We start from the raw sequence: 19,333 nt of genomic DNA, 5'->3' as shown, positions 1-19,333 counted from the left end.
AAATCTTCTTGGAGGCTTTGCCTGTCTTCGTCAGTGAGAACCGAGTTACCAATCTTTGTGTCGTCTACAAATTTACTAAAGAGGTTATTGATTCCAACATCCACATCATTGATGTAAATAATGAAGAGCACTGGGCCAAGAACCGAGCCCTGAGGGACGCCACTAGTGACCGGCGCCCACTCTGAGTTAAATCCGTCAATCGCCACTCTGTTGTCTGTTGCTCAACCAATTCGCGATCTACTGGTGTACTTGACCGTCAATACAGTTGTTTTAATTTATAAAGTAATTTATAAAGCTTTCTGGAGATCAAGATAGACGTCCAATGATTTGATTACATCATAAACTGAGAACAGGTCGAGAGACAGAGACAGAGAGAGAGACAGACTGAATGTGTGTGTGTGAGACAGAGTGAGAGAGAACGTGTGAGAGTGACAGTGAGAGAGAGAGAGCCTTACCTGTGTTGCGGAGGGAAGGTGGAGGGAGAAAGTGAACGAGGAGGTGCCGGCAGCAAGAGACGGTGATGCGATGTCTTCACCTCTCGACTTCTCGCGTGCAACTGACAACACAGAAAGAGAGAAAAAAAAAAAAAAACTGACCGGATGGGAGAGAGAGAGAGAGAGAGAGAGAGAGAGAGAGAGAGAGAGAGAGAGAGAGAGAGAGAGAGAGAGAGAGTATAGGAAGTATTATCTATTTAATTTTTTATGTACTACTACTACTACTACTACTACTACTACTACTACTACTACTACTACTTTTAAATTTATAACGGCCTCCATCTATTAGAGTTGCGTTGTGAGAAGTATTTTTGAATCCATTGGCCCCAGCCCGCCAATTGACTGTGGTCGACAACCATCTTTATTTAGTATTACAAAGATTATTAAATATTGTTCTTGAGCTAATAAAGCCTGTGGTTCATACGGCTATTAACCACCGTTGCCTCAAAGTCCATTTCAGCAATTTGGGTGGTTTTGGGTACAGGTGACCTGGTTCCTCTCAGGCAGACCAAGGCTGACCTCAGGAGGGAGAAGGAGAGTTTGCATATCATCCAGGTGACCACACTGCTTCTCGGCTGCTGTTTCTTATCCGCCAGTGTTTTTCTGCGAGTCTTGTGTAGAAGCTCTTCGCCCTTGGGAGGGAAGCTGCCTAATATTTACCCGCGTTCTTGAAAATTGACCTACTGCCGACCACCCCGACCCACCAGCCAGAATTCCCCACTCCCCTGTACATCACTGACTTTTAAACATATTTGACCTACTGAATAAATGTATTGGATTTTTTTTTACGTCGCGGCCTATTGCGCCGGTAGGCTTCATCCCGGTGGGGCCTGATGGTCGGCCCAAGGCTTCTTCCCGGTGGGGCCTGATGCTCGGCCCAGCCCGTTCTGGCGCAGGCGAGTGTTTATAGTGGCGCCATCTTGTGTTGGCTCATGCTGCCCCCCGGAACTCATCTTTGAGCCTCTCTTTGGAGAGGTTATCTGGAGCCCAGGTTGATGGGTGGTCTTCAGGCCAGCATGTGGGTGGTCTTAGGCCACTCGGCGGTGACTGAAAAACCTCAGCTGTGCGGCGGCCAGGATTCGAACCCGCGTCCCTCCTGGAGCTCCTGAACGCGGGGCCGTCACGCTAACCATTCAGCCACAGCCTCCCCGATGATGTACTACATGGGAAAACTATACTCTCTCTCTCTCTCTCTCTCTCTCTCTCTCTCTCTCTCTCTCTCTCTCTCTCTCTCTCTCTCTCTCTCTCTCTCTCTCTCTCTCTCTCTCTCTCTCTCTCTCTCTTCAACTTAATATCAACTAGAGTAGAAATGCAACGTTTTGGAGCCTTCTGATTAATGTAAAATCACTTAGGTTTAAGGACAGACCACCTAGTTTGGACCATGGGGTCTGTGTGGTCTGATTTTCTATGTAAATATATGTAAAATCTCTCTACCATCCGGTCAGGCTTTCTCTCTCTCTCTCAGTGTCGTCAGTTGCACGCGAGAAGTAGCGAATAATGATGATAATAATAAAGAAGCGAATAACGGCCTAACAACACACGACAACCTCCAACAAGACTTCAATTCCCAACGCGCTTCGGTACCGAGGAAGGATCGAAGCTTTGGTGCAGTTCGGTGGTCGTTCCCGCGCGAGCCAGGAAGAGCGGGAGAGAAGGGACAAAGTCTAATTATAACAAGTCTGTTCACGCGCAGAAGATGCGTGGCAGAGAGGTGACGTCACACTGCCTCGGTGGGTCCGATGACAGAAAACGGAGTAATTGATGGGCGACTGGTATGCAGAGTGACGTCACACAGCCTCGGTGGGTCCGATAACAAAACGGAGTAATTGATGGGTGACGTTTTTTTTTTTTTTTTTTTTTTTGGTCCACTGTTCTTCCTTTTCAGTCATACTATATTTTTCTGTATTAACTGCTAGTATACCATTCGTATTTAACAAATTCATATAAGTAGTAAGATTAAACATGTCAATTTTCTCTATTCTTTTTGTTTTTAAAGTTTACTTAGTCAATAATACTAGTGAGGGTGATGGCCAATTTACACTACTATATTGGTAAATTACTGTGTAATACAATATATATATATATATATATATATATATATATATATATATATATATATATATATATATATATATATATATATATATATATATATATATATATATATATATATATATATATATATATATATATATATATATGGACTGAAGTAATTACTTAGTAATTTTTAATAATTAACTGAGGAAAGGAGTAGACAGGAGTGAGAGAAATGAACTAAGCATGTTACACATTACAATGCAATTTGGCATTTAATTAAATAATTCAGCAATGGAATAAAAACTTATATTTTCATGTCAGAATCTTTATTGTAGACTTTCCTGTTTACATGCTATTAGTGGAATAATTACCATTTATGTGGCTACATCACAACTTGTGAAGCTGATGCACAGTGACAGGCTAATAACATGGAGTACGATATGTAAGTGAGTGTCAGGTTAAATAAGAGTAACAGTGAGACTTTGACATCTTTGATTGTCAGATTAGCACCAAAATGTTATAGAGTGATGCCCATACTGAAGAATTCAGCCAGGTTTACAGTTGTTGACACTTACAGAGTGGAACCTGTCGTGCAGGACAGGAATTAAAGATTGAGCGCCCAGCAACGTCTCGTTGCAAACTGACTTGGTCCCACGTAACGGATCCAGCCTTTAAGGGCAGCGTGATGTCACTGCCCGAACCTGACGAAATTTTCGAGGGAAGTGACCAGAATTGTTACGGGCTAATTAGACTTTAGGAAGTGAGTGAGCCAGTGGGCGTGCGAGGAGGCGGACGACGGAGGGAGGGACAAGACACGCCGACGCGCTGCTGAAGGAGAGGCCGAAGAGTCAACGAAGGAAGGAGCAAGAACACGGCAGGAGAAGGTGGTGACGAATAAATTTGGAACAGATGTAACGAAGGGAAGGAGAAAGGGAAAAATAAAAACGAGAACAAGCAGGTAAAGCTGGCAGCACACGCTACAGCTCTGCGTGGCGGCAGTGCCAATCTCCGTCCCTTAGAGCCCTTAAGCCTGTGGTGGAAAGGACCCATTAACCCGACACACACAGTTTACCTTCCCCACATTTTCCCAGGAAACCCATTTATCAAACTTCCTGAGAGGGAGGATGAACAGCTGGCTGGGCTGCACGCTGACTACCCAGGCCCGCAGATTTGTAGTTAAGGACGCTAAGCAGCACCGCAGAGGCGCAATCATCATCATCATTTCGTTTAACGTCCGTTTTCACCACAGAGTTATATATTTAACTCTGTGGTTTTCACTCTTCCTGAGCAGTTGGACGTTCTGCCCGATGCTCATCCAATCCCATCAATGCCAAGTCTTCCTGCATACACCTTCTCCACATTTTCCTAGGTCTACCAACTGGTTTCCTTCCTTCTACTTCCAATTTCTCCAAAACTCCCAGCACTGTGTCCTCCCCTGCTCTCTTTACATGTCCAAACCATCGGAGTCTTTCCCTTCTGAGCACTGTTTCCAGGTCCTGTACTCCACATCTGTTAGCTACATCTGCACTGGACACCCTGTCTTGCCACCTGATCCCCGCCATATACCTCAGCATTCTGTGATAATTTACTCTCAATACCTCCATCAATTTTCGAGTTAGAGCCCATTTTTCTGCTCCATACAACATCAATGATCTAATACACGCTTGGTACACCCCTACTCTGCTCTTTAGAGGGATGCTACGATTCACGAGCAGACTAGCCACCTCCCTCCATGTTATGATTTCATTATTCAGGGAGTGGCCCGTGGAAAAATACCGCGGAAGTCCCCGCCATTTTGATTGAGAGAGCGGGAGTAGTCACAGGACAGGCGGGAAAACAGGCAGGCGGGAGCAGCGAGCTTTTCAAATCATATTCGTTATTACTGCCAACGCTGAGCTATGTGTGGGATGCATGACCCACTATGACCAGGTGTATGTGTTAGGTTATTAATAAATAATAAATCCATAGCCGTTAGGGCGTTTTAGCGTAAGTGTTGCACAGAAAATGAGATGTCAGTATGGCGAGAGCTGGCATCTTGACCGCGGCTGGGGCGCGGAGCATTTTGGGTCCGCCGCCATCTTCCATCATCTTCCGCCCAGACTCGACCGCGAGCAATCGTCCCTCACCAGCCTTCCGTGCCACGTGTCTATCGTGGTGGTTTTCCTGCTTTGTAGTATCCACAAGTCCAGAGTGACTGTGTACTACTAGCGCGGGGAGCCGTTGGAAGGTATGGAGGGCACAGCGTGTCGCAGAGAGGACTGAAGAAGAACTCCAGGGCTACAGACTCACGAGGTAGATCAGGTGTGGCTCCCTCTTCGCCTACCTACAGCTAAGTACATATTTTGCATAGGATGTTTTAAGATAGCTAGCTAGGTTGCTGTGTGCCTGGGACTAATTAATTATTCTTAATTTCCAGCGAGTTTCTTTGTAGCTTTCAATAAACTTAAGAGCAGGTTTTATCTGGCTTTTGCTTACCCTATGAGAGATGTGACTGGTCAGATATATAAATAATAATAAGGGCTAGAGGGGCTGTGAGTCTGATAACTCAATTTTCAGATATTTTATTTTATATTTTTTATTGCTGAGAATTTACGGGATTTTCGGAAGTCCAGACCTTTCAAGAACCCCACACTCCACTTTAACCACGCTGCCGCCACTCGCTCTCACTGTCCTCTCCACTCCCGCCTCACAGTCCAGAACATCTCCCAAATAACAGAAATGTTCTACCTCATCCAGCTTTCCTCCATTCACCTCTAGTTCATCCCTCTCTGTTTCTTGTCCTTGCTGTCCCCTAACACAAGCTGGGCATGTAAAATTCTGCACTCCTCTTACATTTCTGAGGCCTGAGCATCTATGGTGGCACCACTGCCTGCAACATGTGCACAAGACTAAATTTACACCTACTCCCTTCCCACAGCATCCACATGGATATTTTCCTGATTTAATCTTTTCTCTTGCTTCTTTTCCAGTCACCATGTACTTTGTTTTTTCTATAATAATTTTCAAACCTCTCTCCTCCATTCCTTCTTTCCATTTATTTAACTTTTCTTTCACTTCTTCTGCTGTCTCTGCATTTACTACCAAGTCATCTGCATACAGCGGCTCCCATGGTGCCTCTCCTCTTGCTTCCTTTGTTGCCTCCTCCATTACTGTTACAAACAGGAGCAGGCTAAGGGCAGATCCCTGGTGAACCCACACTCCAATTTTGTACCTTCATAAAGTCCCATCACCGATTCAAGCAATCTTTCTGGTACTCTTTGCCTTCTCAATGCCCATCTTATAATTTCCCTTGGTATTCTGTCAAATGCTTTCTCTAGATCTACAAAAACATGATACAATCTTCTCCATAAGCCTTTCCTGAAGCCCTCTCATAGTTATATATTGCTTCAGTTGTTGATCTCACAGGGCAAAAGCCAAATTGACATTTATCAATTCTTATTATCCTTTTCAGCCTCTTCTCTTTCATACACCTTCATGCCATGCTCCAGTAACCTTATCCCCCCATTGTTACCACATTTAAAACCACCTCCTTTCCCTTTAAAAATGGGTATGGTGTAGCTTCCTTTACAGTCTTTTGGTATCTCTCCCTTTTTAATACATCGTTTAACACTCTCGTCACTTCCACCACTCCTTCCTTTCCTGCTACATTTATTAAATCTACTGTTAGCCCTGAAGGTCCTGCTGCTCTACCATTTTTCATTTCCTTTGGTGGAAATGGAAACTGGAATGGTGGAATTGACAAGAGTGTTAAACGATGTATTAAAGTCTTGTGCACATGTTGCAGGCAGTGGTGCCACCATGCAGAATTTTACATGCCCAGCTTGTGTAAGGAGACAGCAAGGACGAGAAACTTAGAGGGAAGAACTAGAGGTGAATGGAGGAAAGCTGGATGAGGTAGAACATTTCTGTTATTTGGAAGATGTTCTGGACTGTGAGGCGGGAGTGGAGAGGACAGTGAGAGCGAGAGAGGAGGGAGGTGGCTAGTCTGCTCGTGAATCGTAGCATCCCTCTAAAGAGCAGAGTAGGGGTGTACCAAGCGTGTATTAGATCAGTGATGTTGCATGGAGCAGAAACATGGGCTCTAACTCGAAAATTGATGGAGGTAATGAGAGTAAATGATCACAGAATGCTGAGGTATATGGCGGGGATCAGGTGGCAAGACAGGGTGTCCAGTGCAGATGTAGCTAACAGATGTGGAGTAGAGGACCTGAAAACAGTGCTCAGAAGGGGAAGACTCCGATGGTTTGGACATGTAAAGAGAGCAGGGGAGGATACAGTGCTGGGAGTTTTGGAGAGTTTGGAGGTAAAAGGAAGGAGACCAGTTGGTAGACCTAGGAAAACGTGGAGAAGGTGTATACAGGAAGACTTGGCATTGATGGGATTGGATGAGTATCAGGCAGAAGACAGTCGTATGGAGGAGAGCTATAAAGCGTCCAACCGCTCAGGAAGAGTGAAAACAGACATTAAACGGAATGATGATGATGATGATGATGTATATTCATTTTCCTCATTCAATAGTTCAGTGAAATATTTACTCCATCTTTCCAATATCTTTTCTTTCTCCACCATGATGTTCCCTCCTTCATCTTTTACAAACTTCGCCCCAACTACATCTGCTCTCTCTCTTTTCATTAGTTTTGCAATTTTAAACATCTCATTTTTTTTTTTAAATTTCTCCCTTCTCTCTCCCTCACCCATTCTTCTGTTGCTTTCTTCTTTGCCTTCACTTCCTCTTTTCTTGCCTTTTTCTTCTTTTCTTTAAACATCTCTCTCTCTCTCTCTCTCTCTCTCTCTCTCTCTCTCTCTCTCTCTCTCTCTCTCTCTCTCATACCCACATTAAACTGTCCCTAAGCACTTAAAATCAATTACTTCCAGTCGTTTTTACCGTATCAGTAGCATAGCCATGGCACATAATATGTTATATTATAACGAATGATGTTTTTCGAGCAGAGGAAGTAGAGTTGATCATTATTACGTTATTGGTTTTATAAGCACGGGGAAGTGTAGCTAATGATGATGAATTACGTAAACGAAGCTCCGTGAATCCCGCGGAGGTTCAAAACGTCATCATTCGAGACTCCGAGACCAGCAGGAGGGCGATGTACAACGGTGCCAGATTGTCGTACTCAGCCGATTATATTTCCCGACTTCCTACCCCCAAACTGTCTTCTGGGCTCCAATAAGGAAACTAATTTATAGTTATCGTTAAACGAGTCAGATTCTGATGTTTCTTGGCAATAGTTAGGCATCAGAAACAGATAAATACTGTGCTCTGAGTACGACAATCTGGCAACGGTGGCGACACAGCAAGATGGCGGAGGTGGGAGGCAGCGGCAGCGTAGAGGTAAACATATTATCGTAAATTCTGACCACTAGAGACATTATAGCGTAGAGCAGCCATGCCGAATACTTGTTTAGGTCCTGTGAAGTACGAGTATGGAGTACCAACCTTTTGGCATTAGTGGTTGCCTTGTAAAACTGATGTTGTTTCAAGGGCTAGTGCAGCGCCGCCCACCCCAGGACTAGGTAGCGAAGAGTCTAGGGTTTGCACACTCTCAGGGGCTTCCTCCTCACATTAACTATTTCCGGAGGCCGAAAAAGGAGATCATTCGGGTTCTAAGGAGTGTGGTATTAGGTTCATGATACAGAAGAAGGGTCAAACTACCACCAGGGTCATAAAACTACCCATGGAAATGCTCAAAACTCCTACGACAGTCTCGTCAAATCTGTGTGCTTGGGCGGCGTCGTGGAGAAGAGGAGCAGGTGGAGAGAGACAGTTTGGGCAACGCATCACAACAAAAATACTGAGATGTAGGAGCAATGTACATGTTATGAAGGATATATGGGGTCTTTTTACAAGGATAAATGCCTCAGTGTGTGAATGGGGACCTGAGTGAAAGAGTTCTGGTATTTGTGTGGGTGTGAGAGAGGGGTACGTCATGTCGCCTTGTCTGTTTAAATGAACAGCATGATGAGATTGTGTCAGCCTCTTGTGCCTCACATTGTTAATTAACAACAGAGATCTGTGAGCCAGTCCTGGACTGTCAGACACAAGGCTTAATGCTGCCTCACCCTCACACCTTCGGGCATTGCCTGTCACCACACAAGTATTCTCAGTCTGCATCCCCTTCCCGGGGGCCAAGTGGGAATCCGGCAGCCTCGCTCACTTAGTGGCAAGAGCCGTGAAAGTATAGAATTACAAAAATACAAAATTGGGAAAGTTTAAAACCTAGGAATCCTGAGGAATATATTCTACCTAATGGAACTCGGAGTGCTGATGTGATTTTTTTCTGAAAAGGCGAGAAGGATCATGAAGACTGTGAGGAAAAAAAAATCTGACGATTGTTGTGTACGAAAAATGGTGTTTTATTGGTACAGCAACGAGACATGGTCGCTGATGTGTGAGCCTGGAGACTTTGTGAGCGGCTGACATGAACCTGAATCCATTTTGAGCATTCTAAAGGCAAGATTTCTAACATTAATAAACACAGAAACATGCATACATAAAGAAGTGTCCTGTCCAATCAGAAGAATGCAACTAACCCCAGATAACTTACTAGCATCTATATATAGTCTATACAGTGAAACCTCGGTTCACAAACTTCATTCGTTCCTAAAGGCCGTTCGTCACCCGAAATGTTCGTAAAAGGAAGCTATTTTTCCCATAGGGATCAATGTAAAATGGATTAATCCGTTCCTGGGCACCAGATGTTTGCTTCTTTAAACTTATACAACAGTACTTTGTGCACAAGTTTATAACACAAAACCAAATCAATAAGTCTAACACAAAAAAAGAGGAATTTAATACTAAACAGATAAAATATAGACGAAAACTTAATTTAGTCTTACCGTAACTGTACGGAGGAGAGCTGACAGCTCAATAGGCGGTGTCACATTCCGTTTTCCTCCTTCCGTTGGGGCTACGGTAACCATGGTTACTCGCAAGGTCCAAAGAAGACCTTGGTTACTCGTACGCCCAACCGTTGGTTCCATTCGTACGGATGGAAAACGATTGTGGCTACGGGCAACCGCACGACTGTGTAAACAAACAGACGGCGGCAATCGATTTGTTCGTGATGAGAGGCGTTCGTGACCCGAGGTTCCACTGTATTTATAAAAAGCTTTTACATCCAGATCACCAGACATCATTCCTTAACACACACACACACACACACACACACACACACACAGGTCCAGCCAGGTTCACACACTCATAACCGCGGATTCATGAGGAGGGTGGCAGAGGTGGTGGGAGCGGCAGTGAGGGCGATGGGTGAACTAGAAAACCTGCATGTTCAGCATTGACGCGACGTACTGCCACAGTCTGAGCAGTGGCATGTTGAGGATGCGTTCAGCGGACAGCGGGCAGGTCGAGTAGATGACTGCGCAGTCCCTGAGGGGTGCGTCAAGGCCTTCCCTTGAAGCCTTCATGTAGCGCCAGATGAGGGACTCCTGTGAGGTGTCCACCGGTCCATACAGCATTCTGGCCGAGGGATAATTGTAAATGTTGCTTTATAATGTAGGAATGCTAGCTTAGGCTACAGGTGACCATCCCATTCCCTTTTCCTCTTCTACAAAATCTCTGCACACACTATCACTGCTTCTTTTCCTTTCCTTCTCTCTTCTGCAAACTCTCTCTACCCATGTCATCACTTTGCCTCTGCCCCCTTTCATCTTTTACATCCCCATTACACACTAACACATTACTCCTTTCCCTTTCCCTCTCCTCCCTCTACACATATCACTCTGCCTCCATTCCCCTCCTTTGCAAGCACTCCCATAGCACACACCTCAGCTCCTTCAAGAAGATTTGGCTAATGGGGTCAAAGGCTTCAGGCTCGGAGGACAGCTCGCATAATAGACGCTCTTGGCAGGGCAGAGTTGGCAGCTGTGGGGGAAGAGATGTGCGGGCTAGAGGATGGTAGTGTGTGTGTGTGTGTATGTGTTTAACTTTCCGCTGCAGTCACTTCCTTCTTTGTGGGTCAGTAGTTAATTTTTTTCATTTATTTATTTTTGTTTAATTAATTATATCGCCTCCTCCTCCTCCTCCTCCTCTTACTACTACTACTACTACTACTACTACTACTACTACTACTATTACTATAACAACTCCTCTTCCTCCTTCCCCTCCTCCTCCTCCTCCTCCTCCTTCAACTACTACTACTACTACTACTACAACTGCTATCAATACTCCTCCTCCCACCACTACCACTGTGTACATCAGTCAGTCAGTCACACAGTCAGTCAGTCACGACACACACACACACTGAGATGCATATTCATGTGTTTTTGTCCTTACCTGGAGGTGTGTGAAGTAGGCAGTGAGGCGCACCAGGTTCTCTACGTAGGCCGGGTCCCACACCAGCTCCTCGGGGCGGGGGTGCTGGCTGCGGAAGTTGCTCTCTGCCTCCGCGTCGCCCCTCCCCCCCGCCGCCGCGCCCCACAGCCCCACATCTTGCATAGCCCTACCAGTCTTGGGCGCCAGGGTGGGCAAAGCGAGGGAGATGGGCGTGTTGATGAGGAACCCTGTTATGGAGGAGCGTCATTGATGTTGTTGTTATTGTTATTGTCATTTTTTTTTTTATAGCTAAGGAGACAGTTCAAGGGCGTGAAGAAAAATATAAAAAAAAGGCCGCTACTTTTTATATATATGTTGTTGTGTATTTTTATTCCTCTTTTTTTTTTTTTTTTTTTTTTTCTCTTTTTTTTTTACTTGTCTACATTCTTGATATTTTCTCTTGTTTTTTCTTTCATTCTTTTTTTTTCTTTTTTCTGTCTTGTCTATACTTCTTTCTCTTATTTTTCTCCTTTTTTTCCCTTCCTCTCTCTATTTATCTAGCTCTTCATATGTTATCCAAGTCTCTCTCTCTCTCTCTCTCTCTCTCTCTCTCTCTCTCTCTCTCTCTCTCTCTCTCTCTCTCTCTCTCTCTCTCTCTCTCTCTCTCTCTCTCTCTCTCTCTCTCTCTCTCTCTCTCTCTCTCTCTCTCTCTCTCTCTCTCTCTCTCTCTCTCTCTCTCTCTCTCTCTCTCTCTCTCTCTCTCTCTCTCTCTCTCTCTCTCTCTCTCTCTCTCTGTGCATTGTTCTTTTCCTCCCCTTCATCCTTTTCTCTCTCTCTCTCTCTCTCTCTCTCTCTCTCTCTCTCTCTCTCTCTCTCTCTCTCTCTCTCTCTCTCTCTCTCTCTCTCTCTCTCTCTCTCTCTCTCTCTCTCTCTCTCTCTCTCTCTCTCTCTCTCTGTGCATTGTTCTTTTCCTCCCCTTCATCCTTTTTTTCATCCTCTTTCCAGTCAAGCGAAGACGAATAGTAAACGGTAGATTTGTTTTTGTTTTTTGTTTGTTTTCTTTCTAGTTCAGTAGGGCGAAATTGTATGTGTGTGGGGGGGGAGGGGGGGGGGAGGTTTACGTTCACGAGGAAGAGGAAGGGAGGGGGGAGAGGGAAGGGGAAAGGGGGGAGGTTGTTTGTGACAAGCTAGCTACACTAACTATCTAATCAAAGGTGGAAGATGAAGGACAGCAAAGGCGAAGGCGAAGGAGAGAGAGAGAGAGAGAGAGAGAGAGAGAGAGAGAGAGAGAGAGAAATAATGTGAAGTAGGGAAGGGGAAGTGGGAGGGGGGGGGCTTACCTAGTGTGAATGGGGCTGATGGGTTGATATAGAGGTAACGTTTTTCACGCCTCCCTCCGTCCACTCGGCCCACCATCACCACCACCACCACCATCACCATCACCACCACCTCCATGCTGCCTCGACTTCTCATGGTTCTGCAATGAAAGGGTTATATCATTATTATACTGCCTGGGGGTTGGGATGGCATGCTTCTCCCTTCTCCTTTGTTGTTTACTTGCAACAATAAACTATCAATCAGTCAATTATTATTATTATTATTATTATTATTATTATTATTATTATCATGTACTGTTTTTGTTGTTGATTTGCATTATAAGAGATTTTTGAGTAGAGGGATCGTTTGTTTCACACACACACACACACACCGCAGGGCTGATTGGTGTGGTTATGTTGTCGTGGAAAAAAAAAATGCATCGCTGATCATTGCGCGCTTGTGTGTGTGATGGGGTGTACTCGACGCAGAGAGAGAGAGAGAGGGAGAAGGGGAAAGGGTGGCGAGAGTGGGCACCACTCTCGCCTTCCAAGCCCGAGAAGACTAGCGTTCCTTCCGGCTCCTGCTCATATCCCTCATTAGTATTGGACCGGTAAGTGCGCGGCGCATGAGCTGCAAGGGTGGGAAGAATAAATTAACGTGGAGGAGGAGGATAGAACTCATTACGGATGGGAAGCGAGGGGATGAATGTTAGCCCCGGAAAGGATAGGAAGGAGGAGAAGAAGGATGACAAGGAAGGGGTGAGCGAGAGTGAATGAAGGAAAGCGAAAGAAGAGACGAGAAATGAAGAAGGAAAGTAGGGAAGGGAGGAGATGAATGTTAGTCCAGGAAAGGAGAGGAAGATGGAGAAGACCGCTGGGAGTATCAAAAGAAGGATGGCAAGGAAGGAGAGCGAGAGTGAAGGAAGGGAAGGGAAAGAAGAGACGAAAAATGAAGAAAGAAAGGAATGAGAGAATTAATATTAGCCCCGGAAAGGAAGGGAAGGAGGAGAAGAAGGATGGCAAGGAAGGAGAGCGAGAGTGAAGGAAGGGAAGAGAAGGAAGAGGCGAGAAATGAAGAAAGAAAGGAATGAGAGAGTGAATGTTAGCCCCGGAAAGGAAGGGAAGGAGAAAAGGGATGCTGGGAATGTCAGATGAACGATGGCAAGGAAGGGAAGCGAAATAATGAATGAAGGCAATGGGAAGAAGAGTCGGGAAAGGAAGAAAGAAAGTAGGGAAGGGAGGATATGAATGTTAGTCCAGGAAAGGAGAGGAAGGAGGGAAAGGATACCGGTAAAGTCAGAAGGAAAGGAGGGGAAAGGAAAGCGCTGTTTTTCCTTCTCTTTTCTCTTCCTCGTCTTCTTCCTGTGTTTTTTTATCCTCTTTTCTTTCCTTCGTCTTCCAGTGTGTTATTCTCCTTCTCTCAATTCCCTGTTATCAGTTCTCGTGTTATTCCTTTAGTTTTCTCTTCTTCTAATTCGTTATTCTCCTTTTTATTTCAGATTCTCCTCCTTGACTCGTCCTCCGGTGAAAGGAATATCACTGGCGGCTTCCTTCCTTTTCCAGTCGCTAGTAACGGTTTAATGCGTCAATTTCTCCATGTGTGTCTGTCTCTATAGCCCCTCTCTCTCTCTCTCTCTCTCTCTGCCATGTTTTTTATCTTCTTTTTATCTCTTGTATGGCATCAGTTAACTTTACATTCTTTCCCCAATCCTTCACCTTCACCTGTTTCTCTTCCTCTTACTTTTCATCTCTCAACTTTCCATTCCATCCTCAAACCCTTAAAACCCCATCCAGCCTTCGATTCAATTAGATTTGCCATGAACTGTAAGTGCATGGGCTGGCTTGTTGGTTGATGAATGGGTTGTGCGTGTGTGTGTGTGTGTGTGTGTGTGTGTGTGTGTGTGTTGGAGTAATGGTGTTAGTTAGGTCACGAAAGAGATAGGAGTGAGCAGTTCCTTCCCTCTACATGTATTCCCTTTCCTCCTCCTCCTCCTCCTCCTCTTCTCCTCTTCCTCTACATTCCTTAAGGCTTACAGTGTTAACTAACAGTCTTTTCCTCTACAATTTTCTGCCTCAAAGCTATCACATTCTCACCCTCCCCCCACCACACACACAAGTGACGGTATTAGCTCAAACCTGTCGTCTAAACTTAATATTGTTTACACGGGTGGGAAGAATAAATTAACGTGGAGGAGGAGGATAGAACTGTCGTATTTGGGAAGCATTGCCGCATCTACGGGTACTCATTGTCAATCTCGTCATTCCCACTTCCTTTCCTTCCGTTATTTCTCTCACTCACCGCCGTAACACACCGTGGAAAGAATAAATCAACGTTAGTAAGCTGATTGGACTGTCGTGTGTATGAATCGTTGTCGTATCTACGGGAACTCTTCGTCAATCTCGTCCTTCCCACATTCGTTCCTTCCCTTGCTCCCCTCGTCCCCCACCATTATATAAGTCTTCGGGATGAGGCACGCGGCTGTAGGATGGTGGTGGTGGTGGGGTCCTCCCCGCCCTGTGTCCTGCCCGCCACCCGCCCTATCCTCCCTTTATTAGGCTTGGGTTCAAGTACAGTTTTTGCACTCGAGTCCGAGGGCGATTACGATGCGACATCACGAATCCAAGTACGAGTTCAAGTACTCTGTTTTACAACTGAACTCGAGTCCACGTACGAGCTATTTTGTATTGTAATCAAAGCCAAGTACAAGTACTTTTTACTGATTTAACCTTAAGATTTTTGTGCTTTTTTGCTTTTGACAAGTGGCAAACTGCCCACCCCACTTTGCCCTGAGTCACCTCACATGACCTCAGTGTCGCCTCACCCTAGGACCCAGGTCACCTGGCCTCCCAACGCCCAAGTTTAGGCCGCACCTTTATTTACCCCTTATCCTGACATGACCTCACCCTAGGACCCAGGTCACCTGGCCCCCCCAACGCCCAAGCTTAGGCCGCACGTTTATTTACCCCTAACCCTGACGTGACCTCACCCAAGGGTCCAGGTCACCTGGCCTCCCCAAGGCCCAAGGTAGGACACACCTTTGTTAATCCCTCACCCCGGCCTCACCTTCACTCATGCATGTTTTGGTTGTACTCAAAAGCACTCGTAAAAATGTCGAGTACTTGGAGTCCGAGTACGAATACAAATATAGGCATTAAGACACTTTTGATCCTGAGTACAAGTATAGTACAGATACATGATATTGCGTACTTAAGTACGAGTACGAGTACGAGTACATGTACTTGGACCCAAGCCTGTCCTGTACACATTGGTGCGGCGTGTGGCGCATGACAAGACGGCCAAACGCACGTGTCCACCATGGCAAGGCGAGCCATGGCGATGGTGGCCCGTTATCCCTGCCCATTTGCAGGACATTGGAGGAATAATACATTCTTATTCCAAGGGCGGGACGCAGGAGGCCATTGCTCCTCGGGGTCATGACTCGGGATAGCCTCGAGTCCTTGGTCTGGAGGTTACTGTAAGGGCTTGGAATGTTCTTTTTTTTAACTTTTTCTTTGTTGTTGTTGTTGTTGTTCATATTTTTCGTCTTGTTCTTGTTCTTCGTCTTTTTCTTCTTACTCTTGTCCTTTTCCTCTTCTTATTTTTCTTGTCCTCTCTTTTCTTCCTCTTTTTGTCCTTTTTTTCCTCTTTTTTTCATTTTCTTCCTTCCTATTCTTATTTTGCTTTAACTTATGTTTACTACTACTACTACTACTACTACTACTACTACTACTACTTTCTTTTCTTTTTCGTATTATTATCATCATCACCATCATCATCATCATCATCATCATAAAAGGGGAGGGAAGGTAAGAGGGATTAGGGTAAGTGTGAAGGGAGGGAGGGGAGAGGAAGGGGGTGGGAGGAAAGGCAAGAAGAGGTAAGCAGGAAAAAGGGGATACGGAAGGAGATGGAAGGGGAGGTAGGAAAGGGGAGGAGGTGCGTGGGGAGGGGAGGGATGGGGAGGTGACAAGGTGGAGGAGATAGCAGAAGGGACCACGGAGGAGGGGAATATGGGGTGCTGCTATAGCGTGAGGTCTACCTCAATATAGCGTGAGGTCTACCTCCCGTTTCGACTATAATGTGAGGCCTACCGCAGCATCGAACTATAATATAATATTGTATGTGTACACATATTTATGTAAACCTTATATTATCATTTATATATCTATATACTATTTATATTTATATTAAAGGCAGAGAGGAAAAAATAAACACGCTATCAAATACAATACATACATTTATTTTAGCGATAAAAGCAGAGGCAAAAATAAACACGCTATCAAATACAATACATACATTTATTTTAGCGATAAACACTTCGTATATCTTCTAGGAATGACACGAATAGATCATTGGAATTTTTTCTCATCATCTTCCAGCAAAAATGGTCAAGATGTGACTGGAACAGCTGACTACCAACACCTCGCATTTTCTTGAGAATCATCGTTTTAGCATCCAACCACGATCGCTCAATTCCCTAAGTGTGTGCTCCTGTCGCTGGATCCACAAAATGTCGCTGGTGATTCACTGTTGAATGTTGGTAACCCATGGCATTTGGGTTACTATAAGCAGGCCACTCATCTGAATGTGTCACCGAACCATGTGCACATTCCCTTTCAATAATAGGGATTAGAGTGTTTCGATCACGCCGTTCCACCCAAAAGTACCGACAGTCTGAGCCTTGTTTGAGACCAAAAACCCAAGGCCCGTCAATTCTACGCCCATGGTTTCTGTTGTTTTCTTGTTCTGCATCACATATTGAGGTAGACCTCACGCTATATATATAAATATCCATGTTAGACCTCACCTGACCTGATGGCCACGTTATAGGAGGGGCACGGTAGACCTCCACGCTGCACTTGAGTAGACGACATATTGAGGTAGACCTCACGCTATAGTAGCACCCTCTCTCTCTCTCTCTCTCTCTCTCTCTCTCTCTCTCTCTCTCTCTCTCTCTCTGACTCAACAATTGTAAGGCAGACGTATTATTTGCTGCATCGATGCATTGCTGTGAGAATTTGAGGTTTGACGCTATTTTGACGCTCAGATGCTTGACGCATTGAACGCTTTTGAGTTTGACGCCGGGCATTTCGTAATCGAACTTTTTTACTTCTTGTTCCAACTTGAAGAACCTGGCACTTGTGTACATTAGAGGGCATCTCCCATCCATCTGACCAAGCTGAAATTTTATGGAAATCTTCTTGGAGGCTTTGTCTGTCTTCGTCAGTGAGAACCGAGTTACCAATCTTTGTGTCGTCTGCAAATTTACTATAGAGGTTATTGATTCCAACATCCACATCGTTGATGTAAATAATGAAGAGCACTGGGCCAAGAACCGAGCCCTGAGGGACGCCACTAGTGACCGGCGCCCACTCTGAGTTAAATCCGTCAATCGCCACTCTTTGTTGTCTGTTGCTCAACCAATTCGCGATCCACTGGTGTACTTGACCGTCAGTACAGTTGTTTTAATTTATAAAGTAATTTACGGTGTGAAACTTTATCAAACGCTTTCTGGAAATCAAGATGGACGTCCAATGATTTGATTACATCATAAACTGAGAACAGGTCGAGAGAGAGACAGAGAGTGAGTGTGTGTGTGTGAGACAGAGTGAGAGAGAGTGAGTAAGAGTGAGAGAGAGAGAGCCTTACCTGTGCTGCGGAGGGAAGTTGGAGGGAGAAAGTGAGCGAGGTGGTGCCGGCAAATAGAGACAGTGATGCGATGTCCTCACCTCTCGACTTCTCGCGTGCAACTGACGACGAGAGGACAGAGAAGAAAACTCACCGGAGAGAGAGAGAGAATAGGGAGTATTATCTATTTTATATTTTATGTACTACTACTACTATTACTACTACTACTACTGTTACTACTACTACTACTACTACTACTACTACTACTACTACTACTACTACTACTTTTAAATTTACTACGGACTCCATCTATTAGAGTTGCGTTGTGAGAAGTATCTTTCAATTCATTGGCCCCAGCCCGCCAATGACTGTGGTCGACAACCATCTTTATTTAATATTACAAAGATTATTAAACATTGTTCTTAAGCAAACAGAGCCTTTGGTTCATACGGCTATTAGTAACCACCGTCGCCTCAAAGTCCATTTCAGCAATTTGGGTGGTTTTGGGTGCAGGTGACCTGGTTCCTCTCAGGCAGACCAAGGCTGACCTCAGGAGGGAGAAGGACAGCCTACATCTCATTGAGACGACCACACTGCCTCTCGGCTGCTGTTTCTTATTCGCCAGTGTTTCGGCGAGTATTGTGCAGAAGCTCTGCGCCCTTGGTCCTATCCCTCCCGACGTCGTGCATACTATAAGCGGGGTGAAGGAGCCCTGGTCCACATTCTGTATTCTTTCCTCGTAGGCTGTTTTTCTCGTGTTCATTTCTTCCGTGGGCTTCGTCGAGGGGTCAGGTCTCTATGGCAATGGGCCATGGGATCAAATATACTTATGTCAAAGTACGCCATTTGTCCACGAGTCCAAACCCTCTGGCGCTAACATCCACTCGTGCTTTGTTCGAGCCATTAGCGGTGCGTCTGGCGAGGTGTTCGCCTTGCAGAGGAAGCAGCATGGGCTCCACGGTCATGTTGTGACAGACTTCTTTCAGCATCTGAGCTGTCACGTCTCTCACTTCGTCATGTCTCATGCAGACGAAGCCTCCTGTCTTGCATGTTGTGGCATGGTTTTGGTTGAAGGGTGAGCCACAGGAGCCCTTCCACTGGCCAGCCATGCCTCAGGGCAATGGCATCTGTGAATTCTTTCTTGTTTAAGCTGAAGCCTTTTGCCCTGATAGGTAGTGTGGTTAGCCAGTTCGAAGCGCCCACTTCCTGTGCTATATCCGTCCTCCTCCTTGTGTCTTTCGGGAGTTCTCTCATTAGGTCACTCAGTGTTTCTCTGTTTTCCTTCTCGGTTCTTGGAGATTTCATTCACAGGGTTGTCCTCGTCTTACACACGAGCACGGAACACATTTTTGATTGCTAGACGAGCAGACGCAACCCTGAGGGGGCTCCATTTCGTTGCCATTACGAGAGCGTATCTCAGTTGCTATTTATGGTGATGAACAGAGCAATGGTAGCTGAGACCACACTTTGACTCTTGTCTCCTCCATATACGTACACACAGACACATATACCTACACTGCCTTTACTCTGCCTTTACGGTAAAGTAGAAATGGTTTTTTGTTTGTACATTGCTCCTCGC

At 45.3% G+C, this 19,333-nt stretch overlaps 3 protein-coding genes and 1 long non-coding RNA gene across 9 annotated transcripts in view; 2 read left to right on the top strand and 2 right to left on the bottom strand.

Moving 5' to 3' along the window:
• The window catches only part of LOC126982962 (uncharacterized), a 44,985-nt gene extending 44,443 nt beyond the window's left edge, over nucleotides 1-542 (bottom strand). For 5 of the 6 annotated variants that reach the window (XM_050835318.1, XM_050835320.1, XM_050835319.1 and 2 more), the window contains exon 1: nucleotides 456-542. The gene's annotated coding sequence lies outside the window, so the exon portion shown is untranslated. The remainder of the gene's footprint in view (nucleotides 1-455) is intronic. The other variant, XM_050835308.1, reaches the window with a different exon arrangement.
• The window catches only part of LOC126982967 (uncharacterized), a 51,976-nt gene extending 49,626 nt beyond the window's left edge, over nucleotides 1-2,350 (top strand). Inside the window, exon 5 of the long non-coding RNA XR_007735466.1 lies at nucleotides 1,960-2,350. This is a non-coding gene — a long non-coding RNA (uncharacterized LOC126982967). The remainder of the gene's footprint in view (nucleotides 1-1,959) is intronic.
• A 968-nt stretch (nucleotides 2,351-3,318) lies between these two features.
• The window catches only part of LOC126982958 (uncharacterized), a 29,610-nt gene continuing 13,595 nt past the window's right edge, over nucleotides 3,319-19,333 (top strand). Inside the window, exon 1 of the mRNA XM_050835301.1 lies at nucleotides 3,319-3,415. The gene's annotated coding sequence lies outside the window, so the exon portion shown is untranslated. The remainder of the gene's footprint in view (nucleotides 3,416-19,333) is intronic.
• LOC126982965 (uncharacterized) lies at nucleotides 8,482-17,898 on the bottom strand. Its single transcript, XM_050835323.1, has 5 exons — nucleotides 17,776-17,898; nucleotides 12,150-12,286; nucleotides 10,831-11,057; nucleotides 10,322-10,419; nucleotides 8,482-10,014 (listed from the first exon to the last, which is right to left on the bottom strand). The coding sequence occupies exons 2-5, from the start codon at nucleotides 12,280-12,282 to the stop codon at nucleotides 9,810-9,812; spliced, it is 663 nt and encodes a 220-aa protein (XP_050691280.1). The 5' UTR covers nucleotides 12,283-12,286; nucleotides 17,776-17,898; the 3' UTR covers nucleotides 8,482-9,809.

Source organism: Eriocheir sinensis, chromosome 52 (genome assembly GCF_024679095.1).
Source record: "Eriocheir sinensis breed Jianghai 21 chromosome 52, ASM2467909v1, whole genome shotgun sequence".
NCBI classification, from domain to species: Eukaryota; Metazoa; Arthropoda; class Malacostraca; order Decapoda; family Varunidae; genus Eriocheir; species Eriocheir sinensis.
This window is presented reverse-complemented; position numbering and strand designations above follow the sequence as displayed.